Source organism: Lagenorhynchus albirostris, chromosome 11 (assembly GCF_949774975.1).
Source record: "Lagenorhynchus albirostris chromosome 11, mLagAlb1.1, whole genome shotgun sequence".
In the NCBI taxonomy this organism is placed as follows: domain Eukaryota; kingdom Metazoa; phylum Chordata; class Mammalia; order Artiodactyla; family Delphinidae; genus Lagenorhynchus; species Lagenorhynchus albirostris.
In genome coordinates this window covers 15,679,432-15,700,905 of record NC_083105.1, presented here as the reverse complement: position 1 = coordinate 15,700,905, position 21,474 = coordinate 15,679,432, and the positions used below count along the sequence as shown (strand labels likewise).

Sequence of the window (21,474 nt, the reverse complement as noted above, 5' to 3'; positions counted from 1 at the left end):
ACCCACAGACACGCCCTGGAGCTCCCAACGCAGCCAATCAGAGCGCGGGTCGCAGGCTACGTGACCCTCCTGACGCAGCGCGGCGGGCCGGGGCCGGGCGGAGCGGAGGGGACCTGCGGAGTTGGGCCAGCGTGCGAGTCAGCTGTCCGGCGAACAGCGCCTCTGGCCGGTAACTATTGCTTCCGGCATTTTCTCACCCTTTCCCTCCCAGTATTTTAGAGAACTTGGAGTTTCAGTCCTTTTGCCCCTTGGGGAGTGTCACTAGCCCGGGAGAAAAAAAGGGTAGAAATAACTCAAACCGCTATATCTTTAAGCTATATCTTTAAGCTACAGCCATTCAGAATTCCCAAAATTAGTCGATAGGTAAAGAACTAAGTTACAAAAGAAACGTAGTTTAAAAAATCCCGAAACTTCTCCGGTACATATCTAGCTTTCCTGCCCCCTCCCCACCCCAATCCAGCAGTCAGCTACAGTGTCTGATGCGTCTTTAACAGCCTCCCTCCTGCTGCTTTCACCCAAATACTCACCTTTTCTGATAAACTGCTAGGTGCTTTACATTCTATTTATTACCTGTGATGCCAACCTCATAGACTAACAAATTTCTCCTTAAAGCCAGGCTCAATGTCTGTCCCATTTATTCTCATATTTATCCATACACATATTTATGGCATGCCTGTTAAAGTGTCAAGCATGTGAAGCTGCAATGACAAAACAGCGGTGCACAAGACAAGAGGGAATAAAGTACATTCCCTATCTTGATGAGGTTTACATTATAGTGGAGAACAAAGACATTAACAACCAGTGACATGATTAATCACAACTAGAGTTGAATGTTTCCAAGGACAGGGTGCCCTGACTGGCCTAGCTGTCCTATGCTGGGTGTGGAGTTGGGGGTCAGGAAAGCTGTGATTTTTTCCCAGCCTGTATGTAGTCCCCTCACTTTGCGTATTTCATAGTATACAGTGCACAGTTCTAACACCTTAACGCGCAGCACTGTAATTCTTCAAGATGGCCCTCTCTCCTTGTGGAGTGTCCTTGTGGATACTGATGAATTAATTTTCCTATGAACAGTGCTTGGCACATGGTAGGGACTCAGAAAATGCTAACCAAATCTTTTTGTCTAGCCTTATTACCCAGTTTGTGCTCAATGGCTTTGTTGAGAGGGACTGACAAGTTGCACTTTAATTCCACAGAGTAGCAGCAAGAATCCTGGCTCCTTGTCTCTAGGTCAACTTTGATCTCCAGGATATTCTAGAATTAACTGGGTGGCTAATGTATGTGAGGTAGGGGAGTGTTTGCCCAGTAACCCTTCTCCCTCTGAGTTACCCGTATACAAAACCCCTATTATTCATGGCTTTATCGCACTCTTTTTCCTGAAATACAAGGATTTGGGGTCCAGACTAACCAAAGTGTGTCACCTGCATCTAGGAAAAGGGAATTAAAGTAGGATACAGAAAAGAGAAGGACGTTAAGGAATGTAAACTAGGGCCTTAGAACTGCATGCGGCAGTCACTGGTCAGGAGGGAGGGAGCAGAGATGTGCATTAAGGTGCTAGCAGCTTATATCAGGGCTCCACATAATTGTATGAGGAATGACAATACATATAACCCTGTGCATTGTAATCACACTTGAAATTGACCAACTTAGCTATGCCAGTTGTCTTAAATAAATGCTACCCAAAGTTTTTTCCATCCTAGTTTAAAGAGTTCATTTCTAGAACCATACAATCAGAAAAACACTTGGATGGAGAAACGGGGGTTCAAAGAACCTAGAACCTAGTGTTAGGCATATTACCTACAAGAAAATTACAAACATATGTTTGAAATTGTGGGAAGATCCTGAAGTTTCTAGTACACAAGAGATGGTTAAAAGTAATATTGCTATCAGTCTTTTATACCCCAAATTAGTAACTGTTTTAAGTGAATGTGAAAAACTTAAAAACGTAGTTCCCTCAATTCAGTTTTTCCAAGTTGCTAAGCACAGTTTTTGGTAATAAGAGTTCAAGAAGTATCTGCTGAATGAACAAAATGTCTTAAAATCCCTCAACCACCTATAGGGTTTTTAGAGCACTAACCCTTCCAGTTAGGGGGAAAACACTGTATTCAAACATAGTGCATTTGCTCAGTTGGAGCACATTGATTGATACCTCTCTTTCCCTTTTGGTGATTTTTTTGTTTTAGTCACAATTTAGACCAAACTGAAAAAAGCTTTCCCCATCCCACCCCCCAAACATACGAAAATCCTTCTACATTTAAAAGTAAAATATCAGTGCCTATGTTGAAATAGTGTTCTTTTACTAAAATACTGATTTATTCATATGAAAACTGCATCTTTTATTCCCCAAATGGTGATGGTAAATTCCAAGTCAATGAATTTCTCAATTCTGTATAGTACAATCAGGTTCAAAGAGCAGGATGTAAAGTACAGGTGTGAAAAACAAAATATTACTCCTTATTAACAGTGATAAAAGAAGATAAGGCAGTTTTTTCTTTCATTTTCTTTCATCTCATTTCTTTCTCAGTAATGAATTTATTGATCAGTATTAATTCATTATCCAGGATACTTTTTAAAATGTGTATCATCTAAAAATAAAAATGATTGTTTCTGGATTTCTGACTCAAATTTATTTTGAGTTACCTTTAAATACAATTACCACACTGAACATCACTAATAAAGATGGGAAAACAAAAGCCAATGTTTATAATTCCAAATGGTAAGAACTGGCCTACTGGAGAACAGTAAAGGGATAATAATAATGATAACAATAATGGCAGCTAGCCAGAGCTGCAGCGGGCAGTTATGCAGACTATGCACTGCACATTCCAGGGAGCTAGCTACACAGAACAGCAATCCTGTAGCTAATATTTACTGAGCATCCTACCACATGCCAGGCACTGTTATGACCATTTCATATGTAGTATGAAGCAGATACTACTCTCATCCTCACTTTTTATAGAAGAGAAAAAAGAAGGCACAAAAGGTTAATAATTGCCCAAGATCTCAAAGCTAATGAGTGACAGAGCCAGGCATTTGACTCCAGGGCCCACACTCTTAACTGCTACCCCATACTGACTAACTCAGAGTTATAAGCCCAATTACTTGAAAAAAATCTCTTTGATTTTAAATCTTTCTTATAGATAACTTTATTTTTAAAAGTACGAAGTATTTGGAAGATAGTATTCTTACTTGGAATAATTTTGAAAAGTATTTTACTAAATATATATTAGCTGTTTCTTCATTCAGAATGGTGACATGTAGTTTACAGAATCTGTCTCTAATTTGTGATCACATCTCACATACCAATGCTCTCCCCCTTACCTAAAACAAACAAAAAATTTTTAAAAAAGGAAAGAAAAAAAAAAAAAGCAACCACCAAGTACACAGGATTCCATATACGCATATACTTTAATAACAAAGTCACTTTAGCTGTAACTGAACAAAGAAAGGGAGACAAGAAGAACTTAACACATGATACTATGATATCCACAACTTTGGGTCAAAACAGGCATACATAAAGCTTTAAAATATATATTGTCTATGTTAATGGAGGCTACAACTACCAATTTTGATTACACATGTTTTCTGAAACATTATTGTCAAAGAGTTCAAAGTTAGACCAAATAATGATGTCAAGAAAAATTCTGTCTTAAAATTTTAACAAAGTCTTTTAAGAAAGTCTAAAATCCTATATTCTCACATTGACTCTCAAAACTTTGATTTTTATATCAGAATATCAGTTTGCCACTTTAATTTTTACCATACATGAAAGATTATCAAAAATATATTGATGGGTCTATACTAATTGTGACTATTCATATTTACATTAAGCAAATTCTTTTACCAAGTTCTTTATATACAAATTACCATTTGTCCTATGTCAAATTCATTAAAAAGTTAAAAACTACAGAAATGTTATTAGAAATAATGCATTTCAATATGTAACTGTTTTCCATTAATGAAGAACATTTTAAAATAATTTAACTGAAAAAGTACTGAACTGCCCACCAATTTCTGCTGCAACGGTATTCCTTCTGAATGTTTTCTGTGATTTAAGGAAAAAAAAAAACTGGGTAAAGCTTGATTGCAAGGAATGACAAAAATCTGATGACTGTTTATTGATCTTCAAGAAATTTACAGATTAATTATATTGGTATTAAAAATAGCAATGATTAAAAAACGTAAACAGTTCAAGATAACTGAAGAAACAGCAGTCTTTAAAAACTGGCAAATGCACTATATGAATACTTTTCATATAAATTTAAATCACAAAATAGTATCCCATAACCAGTTGAACTGAATACAGGCATGGCTTTCTGACACTTCCAAAAAGGGCCAACATTTTAAAAAAACTTAAACTATTCCCAAACTGGAAATAATTTAGATTTTAGAAGTATCACAATAAATAAAAGAAATTTATAAAATCAAGAGAAGATTTGGGGAAATTTTCATAAGGGGATTATATTAATACCACTAAAATAAAAAAGTCACTTTAATTGTTTTAGACTCCTGGTCACATAGGAAGGAAATGAAAAGGATGGCTTTTTCCGAGGAAAAACCTGAGCATGACATCATAAGCTTTTCAAATTTGAAGATCATCAGTTCAGACGACCATAAAACTGAGTACAGCACTTTGTCCAGTACAGATACATTTCTCTTGTCTAAGAATTAACTGATTTTGTAACAATCACTGAAAAATTTATGCCTCAGATTCTCTGGTTTGAAAATAGAGATTAGCTCCATTTTGGAAATTATATTAATTTATGTTGATTATATACTCCGCTAAAGCAAGAAATAAAGCTCTAAAATATTTACCTAGTTAGTGCTCTGTCTCTGGACTTTAGGACCAATACTCTGTGTGTCCTCTTCCTGACTAGGACGTTTCCCACTGCTGAGACCAGTGCACGTGGAGCTTCTTCCTACACATTTAAAAAAAATGTATGTTTAAGATAAGAAAGGTGAGAAGAAGAGTATGCTCAAATGCTACATTCTTACCTTGCTTTAATAGGTGAGTTTGCTGACTATCTCCATAAGCATAATGTAAAATACCACTCCCTGGAGTGCAACCTGTTAGTATGTTAAACATAGTAAAATTACTTCAACTAATTTCAAGTTGTATGTATTACGATTACAAATCTAATTTTTAGTATTTGTATTGTGCATTTTAGGATTAATCCACAACCCTTCATATGAACCAAAACTCATACCCAAATCAGGAAAACTTAACTTGTCCTTAAATTTAGGGTCATAGGAATGTTGACTGTTCAAGGGCAAAATCACTAATAATCATTTTCTAAAAAACACTTCTTTACTGGATGACAATTAGACACTTGATCATGAAGTCAAAACATAGGGCATCAGTGAGATATACATCCTTCCTTCACCTCCTCCTCCCTCAGCACCTATCTAAAACATATGTCCTTGGAGATACAGTAAGGGAATAAGGTCCTGCCAGATGAGAGTTAAACAATGGAGCAGTTACCTAGCCTGTAAAATTGTATCAACTCTCCTAAAAAGAAAAAATGTTATAGGAGAATGGGTTAGCACAGAAAAGTAGATTCTAGAGAAAACATTATGGAAAAATATGAGGATCCTACCCCTAGGAGTGGTTGCATGATGGCCCGAACAAGACAATCTACTTATTTTTAGTGTAACTTCATACTTATCACATTTCTCTGGATAAAGAATTCAGCTTTTCGGGTACTCAAAATTGGGAAAGTGAATGCCCTGATCAAGGATGAGGACTTCTGGAAAGGAATATTTCCACCATAAGCTAATAAACTAATGTTCCCTGTTGATATTTTAATTCATATGATTTTAAAATTTCTAGTCTGTCATTCACAGAATGGTCACCACTAATTATAGCAAACGTTCAGGCTTTAGACTTGTAAGGCTGAAGGCCAGACTCAGGACTGTGGCAAATTCACCGCTGAATGGTGCTGCTACTGGTCTTACCATCATCAGGGCTTCCCCTAGTAGCGATACTTGTCATCATGCATCTTTGCACGACTCTACTGAAATCTTCACAAAATAATGTGAAGGTACTTAATTCCACTGAATTGTACATTTAAAATGGTTAAAATGCTAAATTTTATGTTGTGCATATTTTACAATTAAAAAAACTTCAACAAATACATTTTTCAATTATCGTATTTATTTGATTTTTATTGTTATTTTCTATTTTTCTGAATTTTCTAAACTGTCTATAGTGAATAGTTTTTTAAAGCAGTTTTGAGGAGTAATTTATATACCATAAAATTCAACTGTTTTAAGGGTACAGTTCAATAATTTTTAGTTAATTTACAGAGTTGTGTAATCACCAGCATAATCCAGCTTTAGAACATTTTCATCACATCCAAAAGATCCCTCATGTCCATTTGCTTTCATTCTCCATTCCTACCTATAAGCCTAAGGTAGGCACTAATCTAATTTCTCTTTTAAAAACATGACTTTTCTCACTAGTTCATATAAGTGGAATCATGCAGCATGTGGTCTTTTGTGTCTGGCTTCTTTAACTTAACATAATATTTTTGAGATTTATCAGCATTTTGTTCCTTTTTATGAATTAATATTCTATTATATGGATATACTCCATTTTGACTATCATGAATAAAGCTATTATAAACATTCACATATAAGTCTCTGTGTAGACATATATTTTCACTTCTTTTGGATAGATACTTAGGAATGGAATTTCTGGGTTGTATGTTAAATTTATGTTTAGCTTTTAAGAAACTGCCAAACTGCTTCCCAAAATGGCTTCACTGTTTTACACCCTACCTCTCAGCAATGTATGAGCGTTCCAGTTTCTTCACATCCTCCACACACTTGTTACTGTCTGTCTTTTTTATTTCAACCACTCTAGTGGTTATAGGGTGACCAACTCATCCCAGTTTGGGACTCTTCAAGTGTTAGCATGGAAAGTCCTGTGTCCCAAGAAACTCCTCAATGCCAGGCAATCAGTGATAACTGGTCACCCTAAGTGGGTGTGAAGTCCTATCTCTTAGTAGTTTTAATTTGCATTTCCCCAATAACTAATAATGCTGAACAGGTATTTTATAATAGAAAAAATTTTAGTAGTCTGCTTTATTATAAGAACAAAAATACCTCAAGACATCTTTGTATGTTAGTTTATTCCTTTCCTGAGCACAAAAAGTCTACAAAAATGAGAGGACAAAAATGCAGTTTCTGTTGCAGAGATTAAGAATTTTTGCACAGTCATTAAAAAACTTAAATCATAAAGAATCTTGCCCTTTGAAATGCCTTTAAGACACTGTAAATAAAAGCCTACGAATAGGGTAAGTATGGGGCATTAAGGGATACGCTTCTGAAGTATAAGTCCTTTCTAGCATTTAAAAAAAATTTTTAATTTATATTTTGGCTGCGTTGGGTCTTCATTGCTGCGCACAGGCTTTCTCTAGTTGCGGTGAGCGCGAGTTACTCTTTGTTGCAGTGCGTGGGCTTCTCGTTGCGGTGGCTTCTCTTGTTGTGAAGCGCTGGCTCTAGGTGTGCCGGTTTCTGTAGTTGCAGCACACAGGCTCAGTAGTTGCAGCATGCGGGCTCTAGGGCATGCGGGCTTCAGTAGTTGTGGCGTGTGGGCTTGGCTGCTCTGTGGTATGTGGGATCTTCCTGGACCAAGGATCGAACCCATGTCCCCTGCATTGGCAGACAGATTCTTAATCACTGCGCCACCAGGGAAGTCCCCATGTAAGTCCTTTCAAATGGAACAGAAACCTGAGGGGAGAAATTCTTAACAGCATAGTAACCTAAGGATCTTGCCATAATCACTCCCATTTTCAGGTCTACAATGCTCTCTCCTTCATCTGCCTACTTAAATGCTACCCACCCCACCATCTTCTTTTAAAAAAAAATTTTATTTATTTATTTATTTTTGGCTGCATTGGGTCTTTGTTGCTGTCTGCGGGCTTTCTCTAGCTGTGGTTGAGTCGGGGATACTCTTCATTCTCATTGCGGTGGCTTCTCTTGTTGCGGAGCACAGGCTCTAGGCACGTGGGCTTCTATAGTTGTGGCACACGGGCTCAGAAGTTGTGGCTCACGGGCTCCAGAGCACAGGCTCAGTAATTGTGGCACACCAGCTTAGTTGTTCCGCAGCGTGTGGGATCTTCCCTGACCAGGGCTTGAATCCATGTTCCCTGCATTGGCAGGCGAATTCTTAACCACTGCACCACCAGGGAAGTCCCCCACCATCTTCTAAGAAAAGTTTCCTAGTTCCTTCAACTCCCTTTTTTCCTATTGCATGAGGAGGCAGTGTCTTACAATTTATCACTTTTTTCATTTTCTTTTTACCCCTTCCACACCCCCATTTAGACTCTAAGCTCTATGTAGCTTTTATGTCTTCTATGTCTTTTGAAAGCCTCTAAGCACCTAGCTACAAAGTGTGTTATAGGCAAATATTTACATGATTAGACTACTTTCAAGATTTATTAATCCTATCACAAAACATCATGTTTATAAATTTGTGAAGCAAAATTATTCCAGTTTAACTTGCTAACATGATTAGTTTTGCAGATAAATACAGATTTGGACTAAGAAACAGTATGTACCATCATTATCCATTAGCTAGGTAACTGGAGTCTGTTGCTTTCCACCCTCTGCCACCTGCTTGTTATCTCACTGCTTCACAGAACTTCTGTCCCTCAAACTCATGTGTGGGCAAAAGAGGCAGTCTGTGAACTGCATAATAAATCTGATAGAACTTTTGAAATGCTACCTTGTTAAAGTTTACTTCAAATTGTAGGAGACACTGAGAAGGAACATTTTTGAAGTACACTGCCATCATTAGCAACAATTTGAATGCAGGTGAAACACATTCCAGTAATAAAATATTTTGTCTTATGAACACTACATTTGGCATTACATTTGCAGGGGAGACCCAGTGATACAGGAAAGAGTATGAACTTTAGGACTAGTTAGACTTGGATCTGAATCTTAGCTCAACTACTTACTAACTGTGGGATCTTGGTTAAGTTACCTAACTCTTCTAGGCTAATTTTCCCAATCATAAAATGAGAAGCCTACCACCACCCCTCAAGGTTATTGTGAGTATGTGGCCAAAATCCCCTCATACTTAGGCACAAAGTAGGCAGTCAAGATATGAGTGCTTTCGTTTCTTTCTCCTTAAGCTAATTGTTGATGCTCTCAAAAGTATGCAAAATATTTCTGAATTCAGAAAGGTTCAATTTGTTAAAGGTGTTATTCTTAATATCAAATTTTGAATAGCTGACTTCTTTTTTTTAAAAAAAATAAGCTTTCCTCTAATGCAGCCTTGGTGTTTTTTTTTTGCCTTTTAGTAACCATGCAGAATTATTTATTTTACTACCTATAACTGAAATACCAAAAAAACCTTATTTCCAAACCACAAAATGACGTTTTAGAATTTAGAATATGGATGTTTTTATCCCCTTACACGACCAAACAGAAAGTAATAAGTCCAGCCATTCAGCCTTGTTTTTAATCAAATTAATTAGCTTCATGCTATTTTTGGTTAGAAACTTTGAAAATTGATATGATTCAAATTTCCAATACATACTGACTTCTTGACACATATTAAGAACATATGTGGCAACTAACTATATATATCACAAAGAAAACCATTATAGACCAGGCTTTGTAAGAAAAAACTCACGTGCAAAAGGACTAGAGGCCCTATGCATGTGCGTGATAAATCTTTTGGCCACGTTCACAGGGCCTCTGACCTTCTTAACTAATTACCTTATAGCTGATATATACTTAAAGGGAGTAAAAAATAATGACCATTCTGAATATATAACATTTCAGTTTCATTTTATCCTTAAAAATTGCTAACCTCATTCAGTTTGCAAGATCTTTACCTTGACCCAATTCCACTATATATAATGATGTTTCTATCTCTAAAATGTTACTAATGGAGTGAGGGTATGTGTGTATGTATATGTACATGTATGCATGTGTACAAGGAACCTATTACACAATTTAAAGATAGATTTTAAAAAACATTATAGTGAGGTATGATAAACAATATATTTATAATTAATCTCTTTATGTTACTAAGTGCAGAAATTTCCTTTTCACTTACTTCCACTGCTGCTATAACCTGGGATATTTTCTCCAGGAGAATACCCCATGAGGCCTCCATTCCCATTAGGATTAGATGGCACTGATGCAAGAAGACCTAAAGGGAAAAAATTTCCTATTAAGTTATGATCAAGATCAAGTTCAAGGATGGGTACATAAACAGCTGCCAAAGAAACAAATCAAAGGCATTTACTGACATACCTAGTCCTCTATATCGTGAAAGCTGCTGATAGATCTGTTTCATCCTCTCAATATTCAAACGGCTTGCCTCAGCATGGTTCACCATTGGTTTGGGGTAATTAACTCCTATCAAACATTTGGCTACCTTTTGAATACCTTCTGGCGCATTCCAGGGATCATAGATATATTTTGCAGGGAAGCCTCGTAGGACAGGCAAATAACGTCTTTTGGGAGAAGGAAGAAAAATTATTAATAAAATGAACTATAAGCAAATTATAACAAACTATTTATTAGCTATGAATGACCAAAATCAAATCAATACCATTTAAATGATTTGTTACCCTTCTGCTCATCTCTGCTGCCCATGATGAGTGGGGAATACCCACTTTTCATGTTGCTTAAACATGAAAAGTTCTTCCTAGATTAGCTATTCCAGACTGAATAATAATCATTCTTGATTTACCTGATATAGTCTCCATTGGGATCTGTTCTCCTACCAAAACCAACAGGGCAATAGCAGTGAAAAAATTGTTGGAAAAAGGAACTACAAGACAGCCACATCCAACTTCCAGCATTTATGCTCCAATCTGCATCAAGTAATAATTCTTCAAATACCTTCGGAAGTAACAGTAATCACAATTAGTCTGCACACACGTAATTCTCAAAGCAAGCATTTTTCCAGGTCTCTGTAGATCAAAAGTCAAGGCAAGAAAATCTAGCACAGAGCTGTAAACTTAAACATTCCAAAGTTAGCTTCCTTGTCTGTGTTCTATTCTATAATGAGTTATTTCAGGGAAAGAAACATATTAGTAATATATAGATTTCTGAATAGAATTTACTATTCTAATCTTTGCAGTGTTACTGGAAGAGGGGAGAGTAAAAGTTATTAAAGTCACCAATTTAAAAGGATAAGATGGGATATGAGAAGATTAAAAAACTGGAAGAAAAAGCAGTAAACACTTTCAAGAATGCAAAAATGCTACCAAATAAACCACCAACAAAAACTTGGAAGCTTAGTACAATGGCCTACATAATGGGAACAATCAAATACAAATGACCTTTAAAAATTCATTAGTATTATACAGTTTAAATTTGGGATTCCTTGATCCAAAAGAGAAATAGAATTAAAATAAATTATTTTTTATAAATTCATTGTGTGCTGTACATCTACCTCATGCACAACTTTGTACTAGGAAATACAGGAGATGTAAAAAAACACAGGATCAGAAATGGTCTTTGGATAGGGGAAATTTATGATATAGGCAGAAAGGTAAAACATATATTTAAGTCCCATTATATATAACCAAAAGATGTCACAAAATGTTGTATGCTTCACATTACATAATATAATTATGACTAAAAAGCTATGGTATTGAAGTGAGATGAAATGATTTATAGCTTAAAATTTATAAAACAAATTTGCTATTTCTAAGAACTCAGATGAATCCTTTATGTGACAGAAATGATCACCTATAAATATATATCGACCCAATAAGTCCAGAGTATTAAATCTTATAGCTCCCTTGATGGCTAGGCTGATTTAGCCATTGAAATGACTTCAGGTTAACTGAACCACTTTTCACCAGTTCTCCTATCTGATTATGCCATTCTGCTCCCCAAAAGTGTGTCTGTATGATGAGAATTAAATGCTTTTCTATTGAAAAAATTAGACTATAAATGAATCTACATAGCAGACAATTTTTAGGAATTGTTTTATAAAGGTACAGAGTTCTTCAGAATAAGGCCATACTACATTAGTTGGAAGAACACTTACCTTCATTCCTTCTTCCCAACTAATCCACAGGTCACCTCGTGTCAGGAAGCAAGCAACTGCATGTCTGGCTAAATGATGGATCCAACCCTCCTGACGAAGCTGTGTCATGATGGCATCAATCCATGGAAAGCCTGTCCGTCCTTCTGCCCATTTCGCTAAAGCCTCAGGATTCTTATCCCAAGGAATCTGAACACAGATGGGATTTCCTTCCATTTTGTCAAAGCGTGGATTATTTGTTGCTGCTGTATAGAAAAATTCACGCCATAACAGTTGCCCATAAAGGGAAAGGGGAGGGGAACTGTTCTTTTTTACCTAAGATTAAAAAGCAAAGAAGTATTATCAGCAATTTAAGAAAAAAGTATTTTGAAAAATAAGCTCCAGTTCCAGATAATACCTTTTTGTAGAGATCTGTCAGTTTGAAGTAAAACAGTCGACATGACAAACAACCAAATCGGAGATAAGGACTGAGTCCAGTAGGGCTAGCAAGGAGGGAATTCGCATTCATTCGAGGTCTTTCAAAGTTTGCCACCCAAGCCTGAAAACACACAGAGAAAATTATGCTAACTAATTGCCTTTTCCATTTTAAAAGATTGTTTAAAGTTGAGATTTTTTTAAAAGTTACATAGGGCTTGGAAAATAAAATATCATTTTTCTAGCCACAAATGACACATTTTAATAAAAAACAAGCAAGATAAAAGTGATCATTCTTTTGTTTTAGCCATCCTCATGCAGTAAATTCCTAACACAAGGCTGAGAGCACCTTCAATCTGTCTCTCTGACACTGAGAAAAATATGAAATAGAAGAACTCTATCCTAGCTTCAAAGTTATAGTCATCAGATACCAGCTTACAAAGTAAGAATAGAAGGGGTAGTATTGATAGTAGCTAAAGAGGAAATAATCAGAAGAGGAGGAAGAAGGGTATTTAAATGAAGAGACAGTTGTTAATTTTCAAACAATTAGGATTGCTCTATTTTAACTATTTCTCTCAATCCTTCTTTTTCAACAGTTTTTCTGTTTTTAAAAAAGAGTGAAATTATTTTTAAAATGCCAGTTTGACAATATAAACATCATCTGTATTATCATACTTTTCTTTCCAAATGCCTTTCCAAACGTGTAAGTGCTTCAGTTTCTCCGCCTGGCCACACTGCAGAAGATAAACCATCTGTATCAAAACCTAAAAAAAAAAAGAAAAGAAAAGAAAAAAAATTGACAGTCGCATAAAAATGAAATGACAGCCCTGGATAGGTCCTCAAAAATAGATGATATATAACATGGTCTCTGTTCTTTAAGATGTACATTTTAAGGTGATAACAGGTAGACCACATATTTATAGAACACATAAATAACGCACAGATTTATCACTTCTTAGTTTCAGAGTTTCTTTTCTTTTTTCTCCTTTCTTTTCCTTTTAGTGCAAAATACTTTACATGACAAATTAGAAGTGGGATTTTTCTGAATGGTTTATTAACTCTTAAGCTCCACATGTATTACCGTTTACACCTACCTAGTTCTTCCAGCGAAGGGACTCCATATTTCTCATCATGGTCATCAGACAGAGGAGTTGTGCACTTTTCTATCACTTCTGAAGTAATTGTCTCTACTGGTATCTCTAGTGGTTCCATTTTGCTGATGAGAGTCTGGAATCTTTTATAAGTAAGAGGTGGTTGTCCACCATTTAGTTCTATGATCCTATTACAAAAGTTAGTAAAATGCTGTTAGTATTAAAAAAAGGACAATACATTTTGATTGATAAATTCTGAAAAGGCTTAAGGACCAAGAAACTTGTTAAAATAATTAACAAATCTAAAAATCATTCTCTTCATTTTATAGACATCTGCTAGGTATCAAAAATATAGTGTATGCAAATATCAAAACTTTTAAGACAAAGGGAATTAAGCACCTATGAGTGGAAAAACAAGTGGCTAAATAAGCCTAAAGGCAAAAACAAAAAATAATATATATGGAAATATAAAAACATACCACAACACAGCTCAAAGAATCTCTTAATCATCAATAAAAACTAAACCAGGCCAATATTATACCAAGGAGCAATCAGCAAGTCTCATTAATTAGGATTCTATATTACTGTCATGATAATCACTTGCTATTTTCTATTGTGCTCATGTTTTTGTTAAATATCAGCATATGTATCTCATGTATATATTTTATATTTAATTCTGATCACTAATTTCTCAATTAAGTAATACTAAAAGGAAAGATAAGTCTTACCAATGGTAGTCTGAATTAGACACAATTTGGAAATACCAATTATTCTTTTTCACTATGGCCATTTGCTTACTAGCATTTAGCCTTAGTAAAAAATTATTGGTAAAATCCAACTCCATCGTTTTATGCATCAGCAACTGAAGCCTCAAGAGAATTTAATAGTCAAGGTCACATAACTAATAAATAGCAAATCAAGGTTTTCTTAATCCAAATACAGTACAGTTTTCATTATACCACATATAATTATGTATCAGTTGTACATACAGAAAGTAACCACCATAAAAACTATGCTCTCTGCTTTTAGTAATTTTGCTTTGGTATAATACTTTGAGTTTATATATAGGGTCATAATGAAATCTGTCCACTATAATGATACTACAATGGCACTACTGAGGACACTGCTAATTACATAACAGAAGCAGAATAAAAATCTTAGAAAAAATGTTTTCTATATGTTACATTTTTATATGATGGATTATATGTGGTAAATACTCACACTCAATCTAACAAACATTCCAATTTTATGCACAACACTGAGTTTCCCACTTAAAGCAATTGCTCTTATCTTGTTTTGCCTCCTTGCTATCAGCTCTCTAAAGTTAAGAAATCTGGTAAACTAGAAGGCAACTTTATTATCGAAGGATATATGACTTCTGGCTTAATATCAAGTAAGACCCTTGACTGAATCGAACCACAATATTTTGATACAGTTGGAATAAAATTAACTAGCTTGTCGTGTTACTTACAGAATTAGTTTTATTAACTTGACAAAATGTGAAAATAAAGTAAAATAATTTAAAAGGTACGTAAATTGTGAGATTTCAGCACTTGTAAGGATGATAGTATGCTAAAGGTTAATGTTAACAAATCTTATGAACCTTCAAATCTTACAGCATATAAAGCTTTCTAAATTTAAACTTGACCACGGAATCTTTGTTGGACAAAGCATCACCAAAAACTAATAGTCCAGGAAATACGCTTTGAGAAATAAGATATTATACCATTGTTCAGAAGACTATGTAATATTACATAAAATGTGCATATGGACTTAAAATCCAGAGACTAGATATATACACATAAAATAAAATAACTTATGACAATCATGTAAAATATATCAAGGCAGTTTGTGGCTATGTATGTCATATAAACTATAAAATTAACATTGCTAAGAGCCCAGAAAGGCAAGTTAGTAGGCTGAGTTAGAACAGTCAAAGATAACTGTGTGATGCTTTTAATAGTTTTGAAATTGAAATTCTGAGTATGTTTATCTTATGTACTTATGTCTGTAATTTTGGTATCTGTCACTGGGTAAACAAAAATCACAGATGTTAAATAAAATGCTAAAGGTTTGACATATATTCACTTAATTCTACCACAAGTCTATTGTGTATGTTTTTATTTCCACTTTATAAACTAGTCCCACAGTACATTCCCACAGTACATTTTCTATGTACTTAAAACCACTGAAATGTACACTTAAAAGTGGTTAAGATGAAAAATATTATAGTATTTTACCATTAAAAAAAACTTACTTGTCTAGGTCATATAATGTATGTGAAATTCGTACAATTACTTCTACCCCAGCTTCAGTAGCCAATTTCTTAATAGCTGCATCTCGTTCCTTTCCAAAGGGCTCAGAATCATATTCAATTGAAAGTTTAGTAATGTTCCATTCCTAAAATAAAAGAAAGGGGCAAAAACATACATAAATTTTAACAATTAGTTTTTCTATTATAATGACATAGGCTGGAAAAAAGTGAAAAGCTCCAATGCTACCTAGTATATAACAAACACTATATATAAGTGTTTGTCATGGTAAAATGGAAAAAAATAACATGTTACCAAGTTGCTGAAAGATTAAATGAGTCAATGCATATAAATTGTTTAGGACATAGTACATAGTAAGTCCTCAGTGAATGATAGCTGTCATTATGACTAGCCATTTGTATATTTCTTACTTTGTGGGTTGCAGCTTATGTTTTCTTGGGTTTCTATCGCAGTTAATTTTTCTCTTAAGGATTTGTAAGAGCTCCTTATATTTTAATGATAGCAAACCTTCTCTATCACCTGTGTCACTTTTTTTCCTAAATAGTTTGTAATTTAATTCTATGATTTTTTTGACAAATAAATATTTAGTTTTTAGTTAGTAAATGTTGGAATTTAGAACAAGTCAATAACACTCCCTCCCCTTTTCCCTTTTTGAAAAGGAAGGGAATATAAGTCAGAAAACTAAAGGTAAAAATATAGATCACACAGTCTCCCAAGGCAACTGAAATAAAAACAAAAATAAACAAATGGGACCTAATGAAACTTACAAGCTTTTGCACAGCAAAGGAAACCATAAACAGAATGAAAAGATAACCTACAGAGTGGGAGAAAATATTTGCAAATAATGCAACTAACAAGGGCTTAATACAAACAGCTCATACAACTCAACAGAAAAAAAACCAAATAACCCAATTAAAAAATGGGCAGCAGACCTAAATAGACATTCCTCCAAAGAAGAAATACAAATGGCCAACAGGCACATGAAAAGGTGCTCAACATCGCTAATAATTAGAGAAATATAAATCTAAACTACAATGAGGTATCACTTTGCACTGATTCTGATGGTCAGATGGCCATCACTAAAAAGTCTACAAATGCTGGAGAGGATATGGAGGAAAGGGAATCCTCCTATACTGCTGGTAGGAATGTAAGTTGGTACAGCCACTATGGAAAACAGCATGAAGGTTTCCTCAGAAAACTAAAAATAGAATTATCATATGATCCAGCAGTGGCACTCCTGGGCATACATCCAGACAAAACTGTAATTAAAAAAGATACATGTACCCCATGTTCATAGCAGCACTATGCACAAAAGCCAAGACATGGAAACAACCTAATGTCCACTGACAAATGAATGGATAAAGAAGATGTGGTACATATATACAACAGAATACTACTCAGCCATAAAAAAGAATGAAATAATGCCATTTGCAGCAACATGGATGCAACTAGAGATTATCATACTAAGTGAAGTAAGTCAGAAAGAGAAAGACAAATACCACATGATATCTCTTTTACATGGAATCTAAAATATGACACAAATGAACCTATGAAACAGAAACAGACTCATGGACATAGAGAACAACCTTGTGGTTGCCAAGGGGGAGGAGGTTGGGGGGAAGGATGGAGTAGGAGGTTGGGGTTAGCAGAAGTAGGCTATTATACATAGAATGGATAAACAACAAGGTCCTACTGTATAGCACAGAGAACTATATTCAATATCCTATGATAAGCCATAATGGAAAATAATATATAAAAAGAATGTATATATGTATAACTGAATCTCTTTGCTGTAAAGCAGAAATTAACACAATATTGTAAATCAACTATACTTCAATTTAAATATATATATATATATATATAGACCACATTACTAGTAAAGTTGAATTGGAGTAAACATGTTATGTTTAAGGACAGATAAGCTTGCTAATTTTTTACCCCTGAATTAAACAGATTTAGCTACCCAATGATAAGCAGCACCTTCCTTGCAGTGTGGTCTGCCCCTACAAAATTTATTACATGGAAGAAGGGACTAGGATAAGTGCTCTCTGCAACTGAATAGGCAAAAAGGTATGATATGAGTGATACTCACCTAACTCCTTCTATTAACTCACCAGTGAGATCATTCACTTCTTCCCTGGGGATAAATTAGTGAACATCTCTCCAGAAAAAAAATGAAAAGCTAGGGAAGAGAAGGTTCCCCAAACATTAAAAGTATTCAGGGCAGAGTCAAGATGGCAGTGTGGAAAGACGAGGAGTTAGCATCTCCCCACAACTAGGGTGCCTGACGGCCGCTGGTGGTGGACTCTGATGCCAAAGGAGACAGGAGGAACCTGAAAGTGAACCAGTAGGACATAGGGGGACTGAGGAGGGAGGAGAAGTGGAGGTCAGACAGGATCAGGGCCCCTGAGGCCAGGGAGATCAGGAGAGGCAGGAAGGAGGAGTGGGGGAGGAGCAGAGGGCGATAGCCCTGCCCCTCGGGCCAGGGAACCTGCTGAGCTCCCAGGTCAATCCTCTGCCTTCCAAAGCCCCCTCCAGACAGCATGGGTCCTTGGAGTAGTAGGAGGGAGGCCAGAGAGATCAGGAGAGGCAGGCGGGAGGGGCCATCTGGGAGGAGCGGGAGAGAAGCGGAGGGTGATTGCTCCGCCCACTCAGGCCCCGGGAGCCTGCTGAGCTCCCAGGCCAGTCCCCTGCCCTCCAAAGCCCCCTCCAGGCTGCACAGGTCCTTGGGGGCATAGGAGGGAGGCCGGGGAGATCAGGAGAGGCAGGCGGCAGGGGCCCTCCCAGACAAGAGGAGCAGGACAGGAGAGGAGGGCATTTGCCCCACCCACTCGAGCCCAGGAAGCCTGCTGGGCTCCCAGGTGAGGTCCCCTGACCTCTGAGACCAGGGGTTGGGGGCATGCCTGGGCCCCTTCTGTTCCTTGAGCCTAAGCTTCACCCCCCACGGCCTTTTCCAGCCCTGTGGGTCCTGTGCATTGGCCTGGCCCACCATCCAAACCTCACCCTTGCTTAGGCCCCACCCTCCAGAGCCAAGGCCTCTCCTGGCACCCCCACTATTTTTGTTCTTTTCCCTCCTCCTCTTTTTTACTACTGTGGTACTGATGTACCTTCTCGTTGTTGATTCATCTATATTTTTACTTTTATATTCTTCCTAAAATATCTCTTAGTTTCCTAGTCTAATTTTATTTTTTACTTTGTTATTTTTTATCTTTTTATTTTTTTTGCTGCCCCAGGAGGTTTGCAGGATCTTGGTTCATGAGCCTGGGGACAGGCTGAAGCTCCTGTGGTGGGAACTCCGAGTCCGAACCACTGGACTAACAGAGAATCTCAGACCCCAGGGAATATTCATCCGAGTGAGGAGGTCTCATGGAGTTCCTCATCTCAGCACCAAGACCCAGCTCTACCCAATAGCCTACAAACTCCAGTGTTGGAAGCCTCAGGCCAAACAACCAGTAAGAAAGGAACACAATCCCACTCATAAAAAAAAAAAAAAAAAAAAATGAGATGGCAAAAAAATATGTCACAGATTAAGGAGCAAGGTAAAAACCTACAAGATCAAATAAATGAAGAGGAAATAGGCAATCTACCTGAAAAAGAATTCAGAGTAATGATAGTAAAGATGATCCAGAATCTCGGAAATAGAAAGGAGGTACAGATTGAGAAAATACAAGAAATGTTTAACAAAGATCTAAAAGAACAAACAAACAGATGAACAACACAATAACTGAAATGAAAAATACACTAGAAGGAATCAATAGCAGAATAACTGAGGCAGAAGAACGAATAAGTATGCTGGAAGACAAAAGGGTGGAAATAACTGCTGAGGAGCAGAATAAAGAAAAAAGAATGAAAAGAATTGAAGACAATCTCAGAGGCCTCTGGGACAACACTAAATGAACCAATATTTGGATCATAGGGGTCCCAGAAGTAGAAGAGAAAAAGAAAGGCTCTGAGAAAATATCTGAAGAGATTATAGTTGAAAACTTCCCTAACATGGGAAAGGCAATAGTCACCCAAGCCCAGGAAGCACAGAGAGTCCCATACAGGATAAGCTGTAGGAAAAACACACCGAGACACATATTAATCAAACTAACAAAAATTAAATTCAAAGAAAAAATATTAAAAGCAGCAAGGGAAAAACAAAAACTAACATACAAAGGAATCCCCATAAGGTTATCAGCTGATTTTTCAGCAGAAACTCTACAGGCCAGAAAGGAGTGGCAGGATATACTTAAAGTGATGAAAGAGAAAAACCTACAACCAAGATTACTCTACCCGGCAAGGCTCTCATTCAGATTCGATGGAGAAGTCACAAGCTTTTCAGACAAGCAAAAGCTAAGAGAATTCAGCACCACCAAACCAGCTTTACAACAAATGCTAAAGAAATTTCTCTAGGTGGGAAACACAAGAGAAGAAAAAGACCCACAAAAACAAACCCAAAACAATTAAGAAAATGGTAATAGGAACATACATATCGATCATAACCTTGAACGTAAATGTACTAAATGCCCCAACCAAAAGACAGAGACTGGCTGAATAGATACAAAAACAAGACCCATATACGTGCTGTCTAAAAGAGGCCCACTTCAGACCTAGGGACATATACAGGCTGAAAGTGAAGGGATGGAGAAAGATATTCCATGCAAATGGAAATCAAGAAAGCTGGGTAGCAATACTCGTATCAGATAAAATAGAGACTGTTACAAGAGGAAAGGAGGGACACTACATAATGATCAAAGGATCAATCCAAGAAGAAGGTATAACAATTATAAATGTTTATGCTCCAACACAGGAGCACCTCAATACATAAGGCAAATGCTAACAACCCTGAAAGGAGAATTCGACAGTAACACAATAATAGCAGGGGACTTTAACACCCCACTTACACCAATGGACAGATAATCCAAACAGAAAATAAATAAGGAAACACAAGCTTTAAATGATACAATAGACCAGATATATCTAACTGATATTTATAGAACACTCCACCCAAAAGTGGCAGAATATACTTTCTTCTCAAGTGCATATGGAACTTCTCCAGAATAGACCACATCTTGGGTCACAAATTAAGCCTTGGAAAATTTAGGAAGACTGAAATCATATCATACACCTTTTCTGACCACAACGCTATGAGATTGGAAATCAATTACAGGAAAAAAACCACAAACACATGGAAGCTAAACAGTGCACTACTAAATAACCAAGAGATCATTGAAGAAATCAAAGAAGAAATTAAAAAAATACATAGAAACAAATGACAACAAAAACACGAGGACCCGAAACCTATGGGATGCAGCAAAAGCAGTCCTAAGAGGGAAGTTTATAGCAATACAATCTCACCTCAAGAAACAAACATCTCAAATAAACAATCTAACCCTACACTTAAAACAACTAGATAAAGAAGAACAAAGAAAACCCAAAGTCAGTAGAAGGAAAGAAGTCATAATGATCAGAGCAGAAAAAAATGAAATAGAAACAAAACAATAGCAAAGATCAATAAAACTAAAAGCTGGTTCTTTGAGAAGATAAACAAAATTGATAAACCCGTAGCCAGACTCATCAAGGAAGAAAGGGAGAGGATGTGAATCAATAAAATTAGAAATGAAAAAGGAGGGGCTTCCCTGGTTGCACAATGGTTAAGAATCCACCTGCCAATGCAGGGGACACAGGTTTG

At 36.4% G+C, this 21,474-nt stretch overlaps 1 protein-coding gene across 4 annotated transcripts in view; it reads right to left on the bottom strand.

The window, feature by feature from the left end:
• Positions 1-2,739: 2,739 nt before the first annotated feature.
• CRY1 (cryptochrome circadian regulator 1) overlaps positions 2,740-21,474 on the bottom strand; it is a 102,384-nt gene continuing 83,649 nt past the window's right edge. The window contains exons 3-13 of one of the 4 annotated variants that reach the window (XM_060166866.1): positions 15,785-15,927; positions 13,531-13,715; positions 13,112-13,200; positions 12,420-12,560; positions 12,026-12,337; positions 10,715-10,866; positions 10,273-10,475; positions 10,073-10,168; positions 4,993-5,064; positions 4,813-4,912; positions 2,740-4,042 (exon numbers count right to left, since the gene is read on the bottom strand). In XM_060166866.1, the coding sequence (XP_060022849.1) occupies positions 3,916-4,042; positions 4,813-4,912; positions 4,993-5,064; positions 10,073-10,168; positions 10,273-10,475; positions 10,715-10,866; positions 12,026-12,337; positions 12,420-12,560; positions 13,112-13,200; positions 13,531-13,715; positions 15,785-15,927 (1,620 nt within the window). In that variant the 3' untranslated portion in view covers positions 2,740-3,915. Of the gene's footprint in view, positions 4,043-4,812; positions 4,917-4,992; positions 5,065-10,072; positions 10,169-10,272; positions 10,476-10,714; positions 10,867-12,025; positions 12,338-12,419; positions 12,561-13,111; positions 13,201-13,530; positions 13,716-15,784; positions 15,928-21,474 lie in introns of all 4 variants that reach the window. The other 3 variants (XM_060166863.1, XM_060166865.1, XM_060166864.1) reach the window with 3 other exon arrangements.